Source organism: Octodon degus, unplaced genomic scaffold (assembly GCF_000260255.1).
Source record: "Octodon degus isolate 3935 unplaced genomic scaffold, OctDeg1.0 scaffold00149, whole genome shotgun sequence".
Lineage (NCBI taxonomy): Eukaryota > Metazoa > Chordata > Mammalia > Rodentia > Octodontidae > Octodon > Octodon degus.
Window position 1 is genome coordinate 1,616,671 of NW_004524725.1, and position 18,872 is coordinate 1,635,542.

Genomic DNA, 18,872 nt, shown 5'->3' on the forward strand with positions numbered 1-18,872 from the left:
AATTAACCACTAAGAAGAATATATGCAGTGTATTATTTGTTGAAACTGTCCTTCCGATTTGATTTGAAACTGTCTCATTGCTATCTGTTTGTCAATAAAACTTTGAAAAAAAAAAAAAAAGACTTCTGTAAACTGTGAGCTGAAACAAGCCTTCCCTCCTTTCCTCTGCGGATGCTGTCCTGTCTCGGCAATGAGAACAGGCACTGAGCCACTCACATTTACTTAACCAGGTCTCTTTCTTTAATCCTGTAAACGTGTTACTGGAAGTGGGGCATGGTGGCTCAAGCCTATAATCCCAGCACCCTGGGAGGCTAGGCAGGTAGAAGGATCGCCTCAAGCTCAAAGCAGCCTGGGGTGCACAGTGAGTTCAAGTCTATGCTGATCTGCGTGGTGAGACTGTCTCAAAAAGGTAGATTTCTTATAACATTTTTATGCATAAATAAGATTTTTTTGATAGCAACTTTTGAGAAATTTCCTTCCTGTAATGCCAGGTGCACTGAGCACCAAGGGCATGCCTGAGGCACGCTGGGCGCTGCCTTTTCCTTCTTTGCCACACTGCTTATCACCCATAATTCGTTCCTCATGGCTCTCTCCCAGGAGGGCTGGGCTTTGTTCACCCTATTCATCACCACACACGGAGCACAGGTAATAATGTCTGGCACGCATAAGTACTTAATATGTGAGTTAGAGGAATGAATAAATAAACACATGAATGAATCTTGCAGTCCAATTGACCTACAGGGAAAGGGGAGACAAAAACCCTCACAAAAATAAAGACAATGATAAGAAAGTTAAGTAACAATTCTGTCAACTGGAATTAGCAGACTTGATGTAAAACAAAAAAACCGCCATTATCCAACAAGATGGTTTTTGGAGATTCAAAATTTCTTCAAGATTTCAACTGAAAGCTAGCATAAAAGTGTTCTCTGGAAGACTCATGTACAAACCAGTTAATGAAAACCTGGTAATTACAGCAAGATATAATACAATTCTAGCGTTTTGTCTGCTTCAAGCTGGGACAGACTCTGCTGAATACACCAGGTGAGTGTCCAGAGCCCCATAGAGGGAGTGCAGGACTTTAAGGACCTTTTCTTGAATGGTGTCAACTTGATCAGAAGGACAGTAGTCATCCAGACTGGACCTGGAAGCAAGAGAAAGCACACATGTTAAACAGGATAATCTGAGCAAAAAGGAAAAGCCTGCATGGGCTGATGGGAATGTGAATACAAAATGCAGGGGGGTTGAATTCTGGAATAATAGTAGAAAGCTACTAAATGCTTACTCCATGTTATGTGTTTTATATGACTTAGTTTTGAATTTTCTCACCAACTCTGTAAAATAGGTACAATGTCTTCAAAGAAATCTAAACCAAAGCGATTCACTCATGCAAGGTTACCTAGCTAGTGAGGGGATAGGTCTGAAATGCAGTGGATTGTGCTTAATTGCTACAGCGCTACCTCTCCCTGAGGGAGCGTCACTGGAGAATATGGGTGCCTAGGAGCTTAGTGGCCAGGAAGCCTCCTTATTCTGTCAGCTGTGTGCAGGAGTAGGGCTTTCCAACTGAAGTAGGAAAGTAGGCTTTCCTACTTCTACAATAATTTGTCAACTACACAAATATAAAGGATCCGCGGCTTGATCAAAACTAAAAGGCAGGATGTAATGTGTTGGGATTGCTTCCTAGGCTGCATGAGGAGAAAAAGAGGCAAGTGGGCAGGCAGAATCTGCACCTCAGGAGTCCTCTAGATCTCACTAGTTCAACTCGACTTGCCCTGGGCCCTTAAAATACCACTGCCACTGGCAGGCCAGATGAAGCGAATGTGTGAGCCCAATGTCATGAGACCAAAAGCCATTGTGGATAGCTGGGAGGAGCCACAGAAAGCTTTCTGAAGAAACTGGAACTAGACAGTAGCCTTGTCCTTCAAACAAGTATCTCTGACTTCAAGAAATAATCTATAAGACCTCTGGCAAACTCACTGTATTCTCTGGTGATTAGGTTACTTCTATGGTTTAAGGTGAAACATTAAGACACAATAAATAAACGATACAGAATGTGTTAGATTATCAAATTCTGAAACATATACATATGATTGCTCACTGAGGCACACCCCAACCAGGCGGGGACATTTCTGTTATAATTTTTCGATGAATGCTGCTGACAGTCAAGTGACCAGGACAAGAGGGTTGGGTGCTAGGCCTCTAACATGAAAAAGAACTGAGTACAAATCACTGTCCTGTGTCCTGCCAACTTTTCAAAGATCATGAAATATTCACAAATGTGAGAAATTGGTTTCTAACTACCAAGCTTAGAGCTTAACATCTGTACATATTAACAGAGCATTTTCAAAATGGATTAAAAATACAACGGATTAAATATGAACTACATTTTCCAGGAGTGTAATTACTCTGACTTGAGGAAAGACTGCATTTTTAAGTCTATATCTTTACTAAAAGTTTGTTTAGGAATTGGAAAAATCATGTCATTATGGCAGTGTGGTTTGTGGTACTTGGGTGATGTAACTCATAAAAGCGTCTGTCTGCATTTGTGCCTGCCGTGTTGAGTGACACTTAAGACGGGAATGTAACGTGGCACTTTCCTGTAGGGAGAATCTGTTTCTGCCCTTCTGAGCTCCTAGCAGCTGCCAGTATTCTCTAGCTTGTGGCCCTATTTCTCATCTTCCAACCCAGCAGTGCAGCACCTTTCACGTGTGTGTGTGTGTGCGCACGCGCACTCTCTCCAGTTCTGACCTTCCTGCCTCCCTCTTTTTAGGGCTGTTGCGATAATACAGGGCCCATCCAGATCACCTCAGCTCAGAACCCTCTGGTTCACCGCAGGATTCCCTACTGCCATACAAGACAATGTATTCAGAGGTTCTAGAGACCAGAATGCAGACACCACACTCACCTTGCGATGGTCACAAGAGTAGGTTTGGGTAATTTTCTTAGTAAATAATACACAGACTGAATGAGATTCTCAATTTCTTGGTCTGTGCTGATGTGGTGAGGAAGTTCTGAATAATCACAGGTTAGACCAGCCTGGTGGACCTGAAAATAAGGCAATTAAAAAGTATATTGTAAGACTTGATTGATTTTGAAAGATTCTTTCATCAGCAAAGGCTCTGCTGACAAATCTTGTAATTTTTTAATGGAATGGGATTGATTTTATCTTTGACAGTTTCTAAGTCACAGAAGTTAACCTGCTTTCTGAAGTTGTGGTAGAACTGGCCTACATAGTTGTTTGGACCTACTTTTCTAGCATTAATACTTTATGACGTTTTGGTTATGGGTTTACTTAGATTCTCTGTCTTTTAAGTCATTCAAATTTTCTGACAAAATTATATATTTCACTTAAGAGTTTCAAAGTTGATATAAAACTGCAATATTTTCATTTTTTCTTTCATCATGTTATTTTATTTGCTTTTAAAATATATGTACCTAATACTATCTTCAGAGCATTGAGAAGAGAATCTTCTCACTGACCTTGAAGGGCTAGGACCATAATGTTGGCTATCCTTGTAGCCCTTCTTTTTCTCTAATTTTTTTTTTTTTGGTCTAAATTTAAGTTGTTAACCCTTTGGAAGAAAAGCTTAATGATATTATTACCCTAAAACAGGCTATTGAGCTTAACATCAGTTATCTGTCTGAATATCAAATGCCTTAAACATAACATGGAACAAGTATTTCCCATCAATTGTTGATATGCTAAACTTTAAATCTGTACAGAATGTGAAAAAAAAAATAAAAATAGAAATCTAACCATATACAACATTGTAGCAGGATAGTCCCATGATATTTTTTTCTTGTCTCTTGTATTCATTTATTACCTTTTTTGGAATACCTTCTCTGACAAAAGTAAACAAAAAAGGGGGATATAAATGGACCATTTTGTAGTGAAAAAATATATATATATCTGTATATACAAAATATTTAGCATAGATATACAACTACTCTCTCTTTGTTCAATGAGAACAAAGTTTTGAACTATAGTGTTTGGACAAGAGATCATATCTGCATCTTGTACAGTGAATAACTACTACAAAGACAACAATATACAATGTGTTATTGTAACTGTCCTACTAACCTGATTTGAAATTGTCTCATTGCTACTTCTTTCTCAATAAAATTAGTATAAAAAAAGAGAGAAGAGAATCTTCTACTTTATTCAACATACTGTCTTTTTGTATATCCTTTATGAATAATCATACATTGCTAGTATCTGTGTTTTAAATAACGGTAAACAATGATGCTTAGTCTTAGCATTCAATATTCCTGAAAGCTACAAATAAGGTTCACAGGCTGCTACCTGCAATATCAGCTTTAACACATCGACAGTGAGAGCTCGAACAAGTCATAATTTTGCCTACAGCATATGAGAGCAAAATAAGGAAAACACACTGATCTGTTTTATTGGTGACTTTAGATATTCATCAATAATTTAGTCAGTAGTGATCAGTCTATGTGTAAAATGGCGGATTCTAAGTTTGTTCCCCGAAATAATCAAACCACCCAAGTGTCCTAAGCATTCAGCTAGAATCAAATCATGTCACCTCTGACTGAAGCTTTGTTATCCCTTTCTCTGGTAACACTACACAGACCGTCCAATGACAAAAAGTTCTAGACGTAAAGACTAAGGCACACTCGCCTGGAAATATATTTGATAATATCATCTGAACTCAAAGCATTTCCCAACGCTGGGTGTCTTTCAACCCTCACCTTTACAATCCTTAAACAAGAGTGGGTCTGGGATTATCTGGGTCCCAGCTCTTGGATTAAAAATCTGAAAAATTTACATAAAATTGAGAAAAGTCACTTGAACTTCTAAGCACCAGTTTTTGCATCTGAAGTACGGGTAAAATGGAAAACAAAAAGCTTCAGACTATACAGTGATCTAAAAAGAAAAAAAAGTATCATTTAAAGTCTTTGTCTACAAGATTCAGATCACTGTTGAAAAAAGAGGTGACACACTCAAAATGTAGTGGCCACAGCTTTCTCATTTTTCTTTTTTGGTTTTTATAATCAGAAATTTTTGAAGAAAGAGGAAAAGACAAAGGGAGTAAAGATTGGAATCAAGAAATGAACAGCTTTAGAAATTCTGGACTTATTCTTTGGTGAACAGAACTTCTATCAACAAAATTAAAAAACAGTAACTATTTTTGCATCGTACATAAAATTGAGAAAAGAATGCTTTTCCTAGAAAACTTTCCTAGTATTGTGGTTTCTAAAAACTGTGCTATTTTTTCACTTATTTCTTTTGTTAGTAATTAATTTAGACTTTGGGAACACAAATAAAAATGAACTATTTTAACAAAAGCAAACTGCTATACTCAAAAAATTGCCCTTAAAAGGATCAGTTTTATACTTCAATATCAATATTTACCATTTCATAGTCTGGCACTTCCATCCGTTTTTTCAAACTCTGAACAAGTGGAACTAGTGATTCCATTCTGGAAAAAAGCCGACCCACTACATTAGACAGCACAACCACACCAACTAAAACTACAGTAGCAAATGATTATTACACTTCCCGCCCACCATGGACAATACGCTTTGTGTATTTAGGAATGAAAGATAAAGCTGCTTGAATATCATCTTAAAATACAATGAATAGGGGCCGGGGAGATGGCTCAGTGGAATAAGCGCTTCCCTGGCAAGCGCAAGGGCCTGAGTTCAATCCCTGGTTCCGCAAAAAAAACAAAACAAAACAAAACAAAAAAACAACCACAAAAAACAAGGAATAAATGTTCCCTATGTGTTCCCCACATTTCCGTGGCTGCTCCTCTTCCTCACAGGTCAGCCAGTCTCCTTGCACCTCTGTGTCCACAGCAGGGCAGGGCTGCCACAGTGGGCTTCAGGGGAGGGGACCTCTGGGTGTCCTACAGCCCAGATTCCAAGGTACCTACAGTTCTTTCTGATACTCTTTAACTCTTCAGTATTTCTAGGACTCACTTCTTGTAATTTATTTCTCTACCTTCTTCTGCCAACATTATTTTAAAAAGCACAAATTTTTAGAGTTAACTCCCTATGCTGAAAAGGCATCAACTGATGTTAAAGTGTCTGATCAGTACTTACCAATTACCACTTACTGCCCACCACGGACAATATGCTTTGTGTATTTAGGAATGTGATTAAACTGTTATGAATGATTTTTCTACAGCACAGCTTTCCTTATGACAATAAAAGCTTTGTAATATTTACAGTTCAGAAATGTCTCTGAATTATTTTAAAAATACCAGTGAGTCTGCCGAGTAGGCAACACACACGCGTAGCTCAGGTGTCTTGGGCTCATCCACCTTCTCTCTTAGTCCAGACTCCTCTCTCCAGAGGCAGCCACTATCCCAGTTTCCATATGCTTCTAGAGAACCGGTAAGTTATTATTATTTTTCCTAGCATGGGGCATTGAAACCAGGACCTTAACACTGAACTGTATCCTCTCTGTCCTCAAGTTTTAAACTTTGAGACAGAGTCTTGCTAAGTTTCCCAGGGCCGGCACAAACTTGCTATGCTCCTCTTATCCCAGACTGGTGGGATTAAAGGCATGTGCAACCATGACCAGGTCACTGATGAGTTAGTTTTAATAAGCATCATGTGACAAACCTAAGGGGTTGTTCATATTCTGACCAGAACACACTATGATTCTAAGTTCCCAGCGTACGCTGTAATACAACTGATATCTTACAAAAAATTGTTCACCTCAGTGTGTGGCTGACTAATTTTAAAATAAATCCAGGCTTTCTGTGTGCATAAGGATAAAATTTTTGTCTAATGGCTTGTAGTGTTTTGGTCTAGTTTATAAGACATTTTATTTGTTTATTTCTGTGGTGCTAGGGGTTGAACTTAGGACCTTGCACATACTAGGCAAGTAAGTGCTGTCACTAAGCTACATCCCCAGGTCTGTAAGACATTTTAGGGAAAAGTATATTCTTTCATGCCAGGTTCCAAAGACTTTCCACATTTCCAAAGTAATGCTGACAATATGAGAATCGCGTTGACATAAGTGATCAGATGAAGAATCTGGCCTTCAAATCTTCTTTCACATCACGAACAGATTGAAGATAAACTCACCTACTTATAGCTGGGCTATTCTTTTTTTTTAACCTGACACATAACCGAACCTATTTGGCGCATACAATGTAGTACTTCTATTCATGTAAACAGCATGCAACAACCAGATCAGGGTAATTGGTCTGTATTGCCACTACCTCAAACGTTTACAACTTCTTCACTGAGCTACTCTTAAGGGAGGCCAGTTTCTCTGTTGCAATTTATTGTCAAGTAATTTATGTCTCTGTTGATGGGTTAACAGTTATTTTTCTTTCTTACTCTGCTTAGACCACCGAGTACGCAGGCACTCATCGGTAGTGTTCCACATGGCCCAGCGTAACACGCTTAGGGTCAGCTCTGGCGCAACAACCGAAGAGCAGGCTGCTGACAGGGCACCTTCGGGAACTGTGCTTAAACCCTGCACCTTATTTCCTTATCTGTAAAATGAATCTATCCAGAGGTTGTTACAAGGAAGGCAATGACACAACACAAGGAAAGTCCTTACGGACCACACTGAAAACACTCAATAAGTGCTACTATTGGTGAATCTGGGTTGAAATAAAATAGTACGGGGGGACGGGGACTGAACCCAGAGTCTTCCCACTGCGCTACTGTGCTATGCCCCGGCTCTTTTTATTTTGGGACAGGGCCTTGCTAGGTTGTTAAGCTGTCCAGCCTGGGCTTTTCACTTGCGATTCCTCTGCCTCAGTTTCCCAATGCATGTGTCACCAAGGCTGGCTAAGTATTCATTTTAAAAAAGCAACTTGTCTACAAATGTAGGAAGCTATTTAGGACAGAAAATCAGTAGGCCTGGAGCCAACGCCTTGGCCTTACCCCAGCTTCGAGGCCCAGCTCTGCACAGTGTCTTCGTCATCGCCATCGCACAAGTCAGCAAAGGCTGCTTCCAGGTCTTCTAGCTGACGAATCCGAACATCGACAACATCTACCAAATCTTCCTTTAAACACATTGAAAAGCTGAGAATATACAGTTATCCTTCCAAAAAATAAGTGAAATCTTAGTATAATAAGAATCTTCAACACATTATTTTCATAGAGACGGGCTAGATCAATAAACATAAATGCACACGTGCACACACACAATTTGGGTATTCTTGTAAGGTGACACTAATAAATTATGAGACATTATTAGACAAGTAATAAATGCACAAAATCCAAAAGAAATGGATGGTGGGTACCTCACTTAGGTTGCTAGCAGGCTTTTTAAACTGGTAGAGCTCTTGTAAGATTTTGTATTCCTCCTAGAAAACAAGACATTGAAGGTTAACTTTTTCTCAAGTGATGCATTTAAGTGAAAGGCAGATTTGCCTGTGACAGAAACTGAGCATCTCAGAGAACTATTCAATGGTTTGGTTGGGAGAATCAGCAACCTATAAACTAGACTTCCAGAGTACAAGGAACCTCTTCAGGGCAACGCTTACCCAGTCGGCCATGATAAAATATATAGTGACTACAGAAGACTAGGCAGCTGTGGATCATGAGATGACAATGACACCCATCAGGAAGATGGACATACTCTAGGATCTCAATAAACTTCACAGGTACAGGAGGTGTACATGTCTTTGATGATAAAGCAGCTTTCCTGGTGCTGCCATTTTTCCAGCAATGAAAGAAAAATAGAACAAAGATATTACTGGAAGTGCACTGCCAACGACAAAACCTGTTAGGAGGTTCTACACAAAGGAAGGTGCCTGCTACACCCAGACTCTGGGATCACCCCTCCCCTTGTCTGGCACAACGAGTTTCACTACGCAGGTGAATGCGCTTGGCCCAAACAGCCTGACTTAACGCGACTACTAGGGAGAAGTCATATCTAAGAACTGAAACTTACTAACCACACTGTTTAGCACCATTTTCAGTGCTTTACCAATCCTAACAATCCTAACAGCTGGGTGTTACTGTTTTTCAGTGTCAGGGATCAAACCCAGGGCCTTGTGCTTGCTAGGCAAGTACCCTACCACTGAGCTATCCTTTCAGCCAGCCAGGCATGATATTATTCCTAGTTCCTACTTAGAAAACTGCAGGTCAAAAGGTAAGTAACTTTCCCAAGATCACAGTTTATAATAATAGATATAATAGAATTTTCTACTCTCTTTATCATATTAAAAACATACCTACTAAATTCTAAAGTATAGTGAAGACTAAGTGTCCTTTATTCAAAATGCTTCAGACCAAAAGTATTTATGATTTTTGGATTTTCTTTTTGTGTGTGTGGTATCGGGGAGTAAACATAGAGCCTTTGCATTATGCTGAGTGCTCAGCTCTTTTTAAAATTTGAGACAGGGTCTCATTAAGTAGCTTAAGCTGCTAAGGCTGTGTTCAAATTTGTGATTGTCCTGTCTCAGCCTCCCAGAGCACTGGTTTACAATGTGCTACTACACCCAGCTAGAATTTGGAGATTTTTGAATTTTGGACTGCTTTGGATAGACTTAACTAGTGCATTTCATTTGGATTCTCAAAAGATGTTGAATTTTCTTTTTTAAAAAATTTATTTGGTGGGCTGGCCAGACAGCTCAGTGGACTAAAGCACATGATTAGGTAGCAGCAGGGACTGGGGCTCGATCCCTGGTGTGCCATGCTGGCCTCACCCTCCCTGAGATGGTGACTGAAAATGGGCGTGGTGGCATGCGCCTATAATCCCAGCGCTTGGGAGGCTGAAAACAGGAAGCTCATGGTGAGTGCCGTCTGTGTAGTGAGACCCTGTACTAGATACACACACACACAGATACATAAATAAATGTATTTGGTACAGGGTCGCACTACGCAGCTCAGTCTTGTAGTGCTTCTCCTGTCTTCAGCCTCCCCAGTGCTGGGATTATAGGCAACAGTGGCCAGTTCCGCGTGCCCGGGGCTGGGGTTGGCACGGCATGTGGTGCCAGGAATCGAATCCCAGTCCCCCTGCACTTGCCTAGGTAGGCACTTAGTCCACTGAGCTCTCTCTCTTTCTCTAAGATGCTGAAGTTTCAAATATTTTAGATTTTGGAATTAGGAGGCTCAAACTGTCTACACTTTTAAAAAAGATTAAAAAGAAGAATATGGGGTGGAGTATAGCCTCCAAAGCCTACACTAATTACTCTCTTGCTATCTGCAGAAAGTTTCCTGTGCTCTACAGAAATGACACACAAGTCTCAAGATCTGCTTTAAAAAATAGCATCTACCTGAGTGAACATTTCTTTGAAGGGATTTTTGACTGAAAAAAAATCTAAGTCAATATCTAAAACAAACGCATTGCCTTCCTTCAGAATTTCCAGAATCTGCTGGGTGCAGGCTGTAGTTTGGCACTGCTGACTTTTGGCAGAACAAAAGCAAGAACAGGACGGCTCTCCGCAAGCTCGGCCCGGGCTCTGGGTCCCCACGTCCTTCTCCAGGTGTCCTGAGCAAGAGTCACAGTGAGCGGCGGCAGCGTTTTCCGAATCTTTTGGCGCTAGTTTGGGCTTCTTTGCAGAAGACACGGCAGCACTTTCTTCTTGACAGGCACCAAACTCATGAGGCTTCACCATAATTACATCCAACTGTAGTGGCTTTTGATTCTCTAGCTGGTCTTCAGGTACAAAGAGACCATCACTTAGGAAGTAGTGATCTGTACTTGTGACCCTGGATCAGAGGGAAAAAATATTTTATTTTATTTTTTTGTATTTTTAGGGAAGGGTCTACAGGGTGTTCAGGGCACCTGCTTACAGCCTCCCAAGAGCTGTGATTACAGGAATGCGCTGCCACACCCAGTCTCAACTGCCATCTCAGTGCGCCCCAGGGGCGGGGCCAGGACAGCAGGTCCAGGGATTGAGCCCCAGGCCCCTACGCTTGCAGGTGCTTTAATCTGCTAAGCTATTCGGCCAGCCCCTTTATAAATGATTGTTTAATACCATTCTCCCCATCCTTGGCTGGGTGCTTGGCTGCCCAGGGGAGGAGTTCAATGCACAGCCCACCGATGGCCACTTGAGCAAATGCGGGCCAGTGGCTTGGAATGGACGCACAATGGCTGGAGCCTTGCTTCTTGCTCTGTGCTGCTTGGCAGCACACACAGCAGGGCAAGGTACCCTGACCAGGAGGACCCTCCACATAGTGGGACATGCGCACAGAAGCAAGTTTCCCAAACTGTGGAATGTCCACATAGCCCCAAACTGTGTGTGGTACGCTCTAAATTCAGAAAGAAACAAACCCCTCTGCATAGGCAAGTGCTACTTTGGTTTCTTTCATACCAGCTGAATCTTTAACTGGAATCATGTAAGAGAAAATTTATGAGTGGAAATACTGTCCCCTAAGAGAAGCTCCTTCTGACATTCAAAGCTTTGTGAAATTCTATGCAACCATGATATTTTCAATATGAAAAGCAACATAAAACTATCCACGCACTTGGAGCATGCGTTCATTCCATAGAGCTGCAGATCGGTATCTTTCTTTCTGTCTTTCCCCTTCTCCCCCTCACCACCTGTCCCTGTCTCCCTCTCTCTGTCACCCTCAAATCCCTGCCTCAGACGACCCTTCTTCCTTTGCCCCCCAGCACCCAGGCCCGTGGAAATGCCAGCATGCCCGGGGGAGCTTCTGATTCCACACCCAGAGGCATGTTCTTGGCACTTCAACTACACTGTGCCTGGGTAAACACTTACAGCAGTCCAGTCCAGTATACTTCTCCCAGAGATGTACCCTTAGCAAGCAAAAATCACAGTATTCACTTCTCACCTGCCCACACCTACCACATATAATAGTATAAAAAATAGGTTTACAGGAGGACTGTTGTGAGTTGAGACTAGCCTGGGCTACAAAGTGAGCTAAAGGCCAGCTTGAGCTGTATAGCAAGACCCTGTCTCAAAAAGACACACAGAGACATACACACACACACACACACACACACACACACACACATGCAATAATAAAACTAATGTTCAAGCTTATTAAAAGCTGTCCCATCCTAAGAAAGATAAATGCTTTATCCCCAGTCTAAATTTATGTTCTTTGTAGTAACAGAGGTTTGCCTTTGATCCTGTTCATCCACACACCATGTAACCTCTGACTGTACACAGGTGATGTTTCTTTCATACGCTTTTACTTAAGGGATGAACTAAAATGATGAGGTAATCAACGTACGCTGAATATTACTGTCTAGGGTTTCAATGCTGTGTCAAATCAGGCGAAAGTATTTGATTTTGCATTTTAAATTTGGCCCACTCTGTTACAAAATCTATGCTTTCACACGGACCAGTATTACAAGCAGTATTTGACAACTTCTTCTTTCAAATTACTGACAACTTCTTCTTTCAAATTACGTAAGCATATGCAACTTTCATATCACAATGAAGTCATTCCCACAAATAAGAGCACGTACTGCCAAATTTATGTTCATGCAGAAATAAGAAGCATCGTTTTCCATAAGACTGCTTCTCACTTTCGATGTATCGTCATTTCGTCCTACTGTTTTTCAAGTCGAGTGAGCTGATTACAATGCTTACATTCATCCCATCGGAAGAGTTTAGAAAGCACACATAGATGTTTAATAAACTGCTGTAGTATCGCGATATATCAGTTAAATAGCTTAAGCAACCAAAATGTACATGTAACTCAAGTTAAGAGGACTTGTAATTTCATACTAAGTAGTTACCTAAAACTAATCTTATTAATAACATTAGAACCTATAATCTACTTATTTAGCTGCTGAATTTATTAAAAAAAGAACCAAAGTAACATAATTTTGTTTTCTCATTCCTAATGTTAAACTTGACACACTGTATTTTGGAGGGTGATGGTTTAATCCAACTCTTTTTTTTTGGTGGTCAGCTCAGCCCGCTCTGGGGGTGGGGCTGGCGTGGCAAGTGGTGCAGGGGCCTGAACTGTGGCCCCTGCATGCTAGCCTAAGCTGGCCTAAGCAGACACTTGAGACCACTGAGCTATCCTGCTGGCCTGACCCTTTTGTAGACAGAGAATGTTAGGAAGTTGTTATAGGAATCCAAAGTAAGAGACAAGCATTCAGATCCTTCACACGTCCAGATACAAGGAAATTACCTGATGGTTGTGGTAGAAGTATCTTTGCCTACTAAAAAATGGTGCTTGCCCTCTCTGATTTGCTGCGCCCATGTGGGATGAAGCCAGATTATGTGAGAAAAGTGGCCGGCATAAACCGCAGGCATAATCCAATTTTCAATACTTAATTCTCTAAAAAAGAAAGAGAAGAAACATTAAAATGAGAGCATATTTTCTCAACTGTCATTTCATCTACAGTTTTAAGATCCAGAGTATGGAGCTGGGCAAGGTTCCCAAAACTTCTTCAGGATGACCACTAGGTTAAAACTACTTTCTTAAATATACTGAGTTATTATTTCTCTTTTTCATTGTATTGGTATTTGTTCTGCCAAGTTGATGGCCTAAGAGCAATCAACACAACAGCACAAATTTGTAGCCACTGTTATTTTTCTTTAGGCAGGACCGGTGAAAAGAAAAAGCAGCAGCAGCAGCAGCAGCTGGCTTCACCAAAGACCGCCCCTGATTTTGTTAATGCTCAACCATGAGCACGTATTACTAAATATTTTGTGAGGCAAAAGACACGTGCACAGAAGGCACTTCTACACATCCTGAGCTACAACGGTTGCCTCCCCAAAGGACCTGTGTTTCAATTATAAACCAAACATAATTTTCTTGAAGAAAGGAATGGTCAAAGTCAGGCGGGGCAGCGCTTGTAATCCCAGCACTCCGGGACGCTGAGGAAGATGGCAAGCTGAGGCCCAGCCTACGCCATTTAGCAACTTGGCCAAACTGGGCTTAATAATCAAAACAAGGCTGGAGATGTAGCTCAGTGCAAGGGGCCAAGGTTCAGTCTCCAGCAAAAAAGAAAAAGAGTGAACATAGCTGCGGTCCATAAAGTACTGTTATTTAGCCCGGAGGCTGCATTGTCAGGGGGTACATGCCAAGAAGGGTTTCTTTTGGTGGACCAGGCATTGAACTCAGGCCCTTGCGCTTGCCAGGGAAGTGCTTATTCCACTGAGCCATCTCCCCGGCCCCTCCAGGACGGTTTTAAGGAACTACTGCCTGTCAAGTGTCAGTGCACTATCACCAAATGTTTATGTGAAAAGTTTATGGCAATTCTCTTTCTTAACAACATGTCTATGAGAGCCTGAATTTTCATCATAAAGTTGAGCCAAAACGTGGTGACAGACTGAATGTAAAAACAGATACAAGAAACCCAGCTGTCTTTTATAACGAAAAATATTAAAGAAACCCGCGATGCCGCTCTTCTCGCTTATCTTGCTATGTAGTGCAGGCAGCCTTGACCGCCCTACGCAGGCCAGGCTGGTTCAAAGCCATGGTGATCCTCCTGCCTCAGCTTCCTGAGTGCTGGGATTACAAGTGTGCCATCATGCTCGGCACTTAAATATTTTTTGTTATGGAAAATATATTTATTTTTCATAAATGATATCTTTTATGTCAATATACAATGCATATCTACTTCATTTTTTTTTTTCAATTTGTAAAATATAAAACTTCCAGATATAAAAGTAAGGACAAGCTCTTGGGAGGCTGTAAACAGGCAGATCACTATGAGTCTGATCTAGTAGTGAGACCCTGCATACACTGTAGACCCTTCCCTAAAAATACAAAAATGTGATATGTATCCGTGAAGGACAGATAGAGTTTCAGGGAACCATATTATAGAAAAAGAGACCAGTATATCATAATGAACGATAGATTAGACATCATCTTTCCTGAAGGGTGGTGTAGTAATTTCCAATCTCAGTTCCATCCCTATGATTCTCTGTAACTAAAAGTCAAGAGGATTTGTAACCCAAAAATCTACTGAGAGGAGGGTCTCAATACTTAAAAAAAGGACACACGAATTAAGCTGTGTTGCTCATACAATTACTTAACTGTCACATCAATAGGGCACATTTTCTTACATCGCAGTATTCAGACTTTAATAGAGCAAAGAAGGAAGAACTTTCTCAGAACACTAGCAAAGTCTTTTCAAATATTTACCATCTGGCTCTTTAAGAAAATGTTTGTTGTAAGTTGTTCTAAATAAAATGAAAAAAAGGGGCTGGGGAGATGGCTCAGTGGAATTAGCGCTTCCCTGGCAAACGCAAGGGTCTGAGTTCAATCCCCGGTTCTGCAAAAAAAAAAAAAAAAAAAAAAAAAAAAAAAGAAAAAAAGGCAAGCAAAAGTCAAACCTAAGGGTTTAGTAAAGTCTATTTCCCGTAACAGTTTGGAGTATACTCCAAACTGTCTCCAAACTGTCTTTCAAACATATGGTTTGTGCCTAGTTGTTCCCCTCAAAGCCAAATTCAGTCCTAGAATTTGTTTTGCAGGGGCCTGAATCTAGTGTGTGATTCATTTGGAATGCAATGCCCAGATTAAGCATCCTGGGATTAAGGGTGGGTGACTGCTAGATAAGCTGACTGATTGGATTGGCCCCTCCCTGACCCCAGCAGGCTGGATACAATAGAAGGGGCAGAAAGAGGCTTGTCTTCCTCCTTCCCTTGCCACTTTTGCTGTCTGCCATGCACTGGTGCCCCTGAGCCCTGCGCCACCCTGCCTTGGGGCCAGCTGCTTATGGACTGAACCCCCCCAAACTGTGAGCTACATGAACCTCTCCCCCTTTAACTTTGGGTGTCCAGTATCTTGTGTCAGTAACAAGAGAAAAGGCACTAAGACAACGTAAAAGATTATTAGCAAAGATCACGCTACCCAAAAAGAGTTTCCTTATCAAACACGGTGTCTGCTGGCATATTCACAGGTATAAGGAGGTCTGGATGGGAGTCGAAGTGCAATACACTTATATCACTGGCAGGAAGATGCTTTGATCCTATGGCTCGATATATGAAAGGCAGAACCTGTAGAAGAGACACATGTGCAGATTCAGAACTGGCACTGGGATCGTGAGCACACTCACGCACAGAGGAATAACACTGAACACAGCTGCACATAATTTGAAGCGCATCAAATTGTTAACAGTGGAAAAATATAAAGTTGGCTTATTACAGATGGTTCAAATGACCTTTCTTTTTTCCTCAGAAATTCCAGTTTGATCTCTAATATCTGGCCCCATCTCAAATCCAATAGCTTATGTGGGAAGGTACACCGGGACTAGGCTCAAGAGCCAACTGCTGGTTAACGCCCATTCTAGCACTAACTATGTTTTCGGCACCCTGGATCTTGGGGTTTTCCCAGTATCTTTAGGGTGGCAGTGCTGGGGTAGGCAGTTTTTCTCACCGTGTATCCTCTAGAGTTGTAGGATTAATTAATACCGAACTTGAAACTCCCACCTAACCAACACTTTGGCCTTCTCTTATGCCCATAGCCACCAAGTCTAGGGCCCTGAAAACCCAACTTTCTCTTTTCTTCACTTTCTCCACCAGTAAATCTTCCCTTAAAAAAAAAAAAAAAATATGTATATATATATATATATATATATATATATAGTGTGGTGCAGGCAAGGAGATTGCCCTGAGGTACACTCCTAGCCTCTTTTTTTATATCCAGAAAACTTGCACGGTCTATGAATAACATTTTTAAACAAATTTCTCAGATCTACGGGTCTCCTTGGTTGGCTTCCAGAAATCTAGATGAAGACATCGGTTGGACTACTATAGAGCAGCACGGTCACGAAATGGAAATGTCTTTTAGTGTTAGCAATTTCTGCCCCCTCTTGTTTTTCTTCTGTCTTTGTAAGGGCTCACTGTATATTCCAGGGTGGTCTCGAACTCGGGACAGGATGGTCCTGCCTCGGCCTCCGGCGCGCTCGGGTTACAGGCCGACAGTCACACAACACACACACGATCCTACGAGTTCCGTCCCGTGTCGGGTACGCGAGCTCGGTTCTCGGCATCAGCCTCTCTCTGAAACAGCAGGGCAGAGCGGGAGAGGCCGGGACGCGGGAAGCAGCGTCACTCTCAGGCCAAGGACACCACTGGGCTCCGGGGAGCGACTCTGCCCCAGGCCGATCAGCCCGCTCACCTCCTGGTGATCCTCCACTACCCACACCGGGAGCTCGGGGTAGCGCCGCAGGCAGGCGCACGGTCCCGTGGTGTCGCCCATGCCTGGCGTCCGGGGAGCCCCGCGGCCAAACGGGAATGCCAGGAGCCGAGCCACCCCGCAACCGTCTCGCGGCGGAAACACCAGCTCACCCGGTTGCGCTTCCGGATTGGAGGACTAGGAAGAGGGGGCGGGCTCAAGGGTGTCTGAGTAGACGATTGGTCCGCATGTTCATCACTCTTACTGATAAACCAATCACCGCATAGTAGGCGGTGCAGCGAGCTGGAGAGTTTTCCCTCCTTGAGCCGCAGCTTTCTCACGTCGGCTTCTTAATTCCGTCGGCTTCCTGTTCCGGAGGCGCGGGCGGAGCTAGCGTTTCGGCGGCTGTAGCGTTACCCTCGCTTTATTTTGACGGCTACCTGAAGGCCCTTTGCAGGTAAAAGTGGTACTCCGTGGGAGTGGGAAGGAGGAGTGTTTCCGAGGGTCGGGGTTTGAAGGAGGTGGGGTCCGCTGCTGCGCGAAGGGCGCCCGAGGGCTGGGGTCCGACAGCCCCGCTCCGGAGCTGCGGCTGGGGCCGGAGAGCGACCCCGGGCCCGGAGCCCGCAGGTGGACGGAGGCGGGAAAGGGGCCTTTCATTCATTCGTGCGGCGCACGGACGGCCCGGGCCTGGCGTCCGGGACACCCGAGAGGCGCGAGAGCAGAGCCCGCGCTGGGCTCGTGGGGCCCTCGGTCTGGCGGGAGATGCGACCGGGAAACAATCGCGGGTCGGCCTGGTGACGGGGGCTGCGCTGCACATCCTCCGGGGGAGAGGGGGCTCTCAGTAAAACCGCGGTCGCGCTTTGCAGCTCTGGGTGCGTTGGCGCACGTCCCTGCACGCGTTAACTTCGGAGCAGCTCCCTCGCTTTACCTGCTCCCAAACAGCTAGCCAAACAGTTACTTTCCAGTTGCAGCGAATTCTTTGAGTTTTGAGTTACAATTTGCACCCACATCACAGCCTGGCTGCAACTTTAGTAGACTAACTTTATGGTCGGGTTTTTTGACTATGGACACTTTTAGGAGCGTCTGATAGTGAGTGTTCCGTTGTTACAAGTTGCACAGGACAGTTAATGATCCTGACTGTTGTCCTGTAACTTATGCACTTTCATGATACTTTAGACCCTGTACTTGCCCCCTTTCTTGCACTTAATTGCATTATACTATTTTTTTTTGTTTTTCTTTCTGGTGTTGGAGATCCTTGCCCTCACCCCCCAAGGCTGAACTGAAGACCTTGACACTGATTTACATCCCAGATTTTGAAATTTATTTCTATTTTCAGACAAGGTCAAAGTTGCCCAGGTTGGGCTTGAACTTGTGATCTTCATACCTTGGTCTGGGATTACAGGAGCACATCACACCTGGCTGGTATATTTTATTTGTATTTGGTGCAGGCTTTCAAGACACAGCTCAGACTGGTTGTGAGCCTCCTGTTTTTAGCCTCCCCAGCGCTGCAGTAGCAGGCTTGGGCCACCAAACCTGGACTTAGCGTGGTGGGGGGGTGGTGGTGGTGGCTGGACCGGCACAGCATGTGGTTCTACCAGGAATCAAACCCTAGTCACTGCACTTGCCTGACCCGGAACTTAGTCCACAGAGCTATCTCACCAGCCTGGTGTATTTTATTTTTAAAAAACGCCTGAGTTTAGAATTTGGGTTTTTGAGTTCCCTGAGTCCTGGAGGCTGTGCGCCTTTCTCATCGTTGAATACACGGGGCCTGGCCAGTGTCCCAGAGGTATAGGCTCATTAAATGATGCGTGGATCAGTGAAAAGATTGCTTTGCAGGGTTGTCCCCTCTCCATGGTTTTGATAATGCAGTTCTCTTGATA

General features: G+C 43.0%; 2 protein-coding genes across 6 annotated transcripts in view; one reads left to right on the forward strand and one right to left on the reverse strand.

The window, feature by feature from the left end:
* Positions 1-796: 796 nt before the first annotated feature.
* CUNH5orf22 (chromosome unknown C5orf22 homolog) lies at positions 797-17,152 on the reverse strand. Of its 2 annotated transcripts, none has more exons than XM_023702371.1 (9): positions 16,996-17,152; positions 15,727-15,872; positions 13,054-13,203; positions 10,293-10,650; positions 8,235-8,297; positions 7,873-7,994; positions 5,375-5,441; positions 2,903-3,042; positions 797-1,141 (listed from the first exon to the last, which is right to left on the reverse strand). In XM_023702371.1, the coding sequence occupies exons 1-9, from the start codon at positions 17,074-17,076 to the stop codon at positions 1,009-1,011; spliced, it is 1,260 nt and encodes a 419-aa protein (XP_023558139.1). In that variant the 5' UTR covers positions 17,077-17,152; the 3' UTR covers positions 797-1,008. The 2 variants fall into 2 exon arrangements, with proteins under 2 accessions (XP_023558139.1, XP_004642349.1); XM_004642292.2 differs by having other exon boundaries at positions 10,215-10,650.
* Positions 17,153-17,360: 208 nt separating this feature from the next.
* Positions 17,361-18,872, forward strand: part of Drosha (drosha ribonuclease III) — a 133,874-nt gene continuing 132,362 nt past the window's right edge. For 3 of the 4 annotated variants that reach the window (XM_004642293.2, XM_023702367.1, XM_004642294.3), the window contains exon 1: positions 17,361-17,449. The gene's annotated coding sequence lies outside the window, so the exon portion shown is untranslated. Of the gene's footprint in view, positions 17,450-18,378; positions 18,415-18,872 lie in introns of those variants that run through there. The other variant, XM_023702365.1, reaches the window with a different exon arrangement.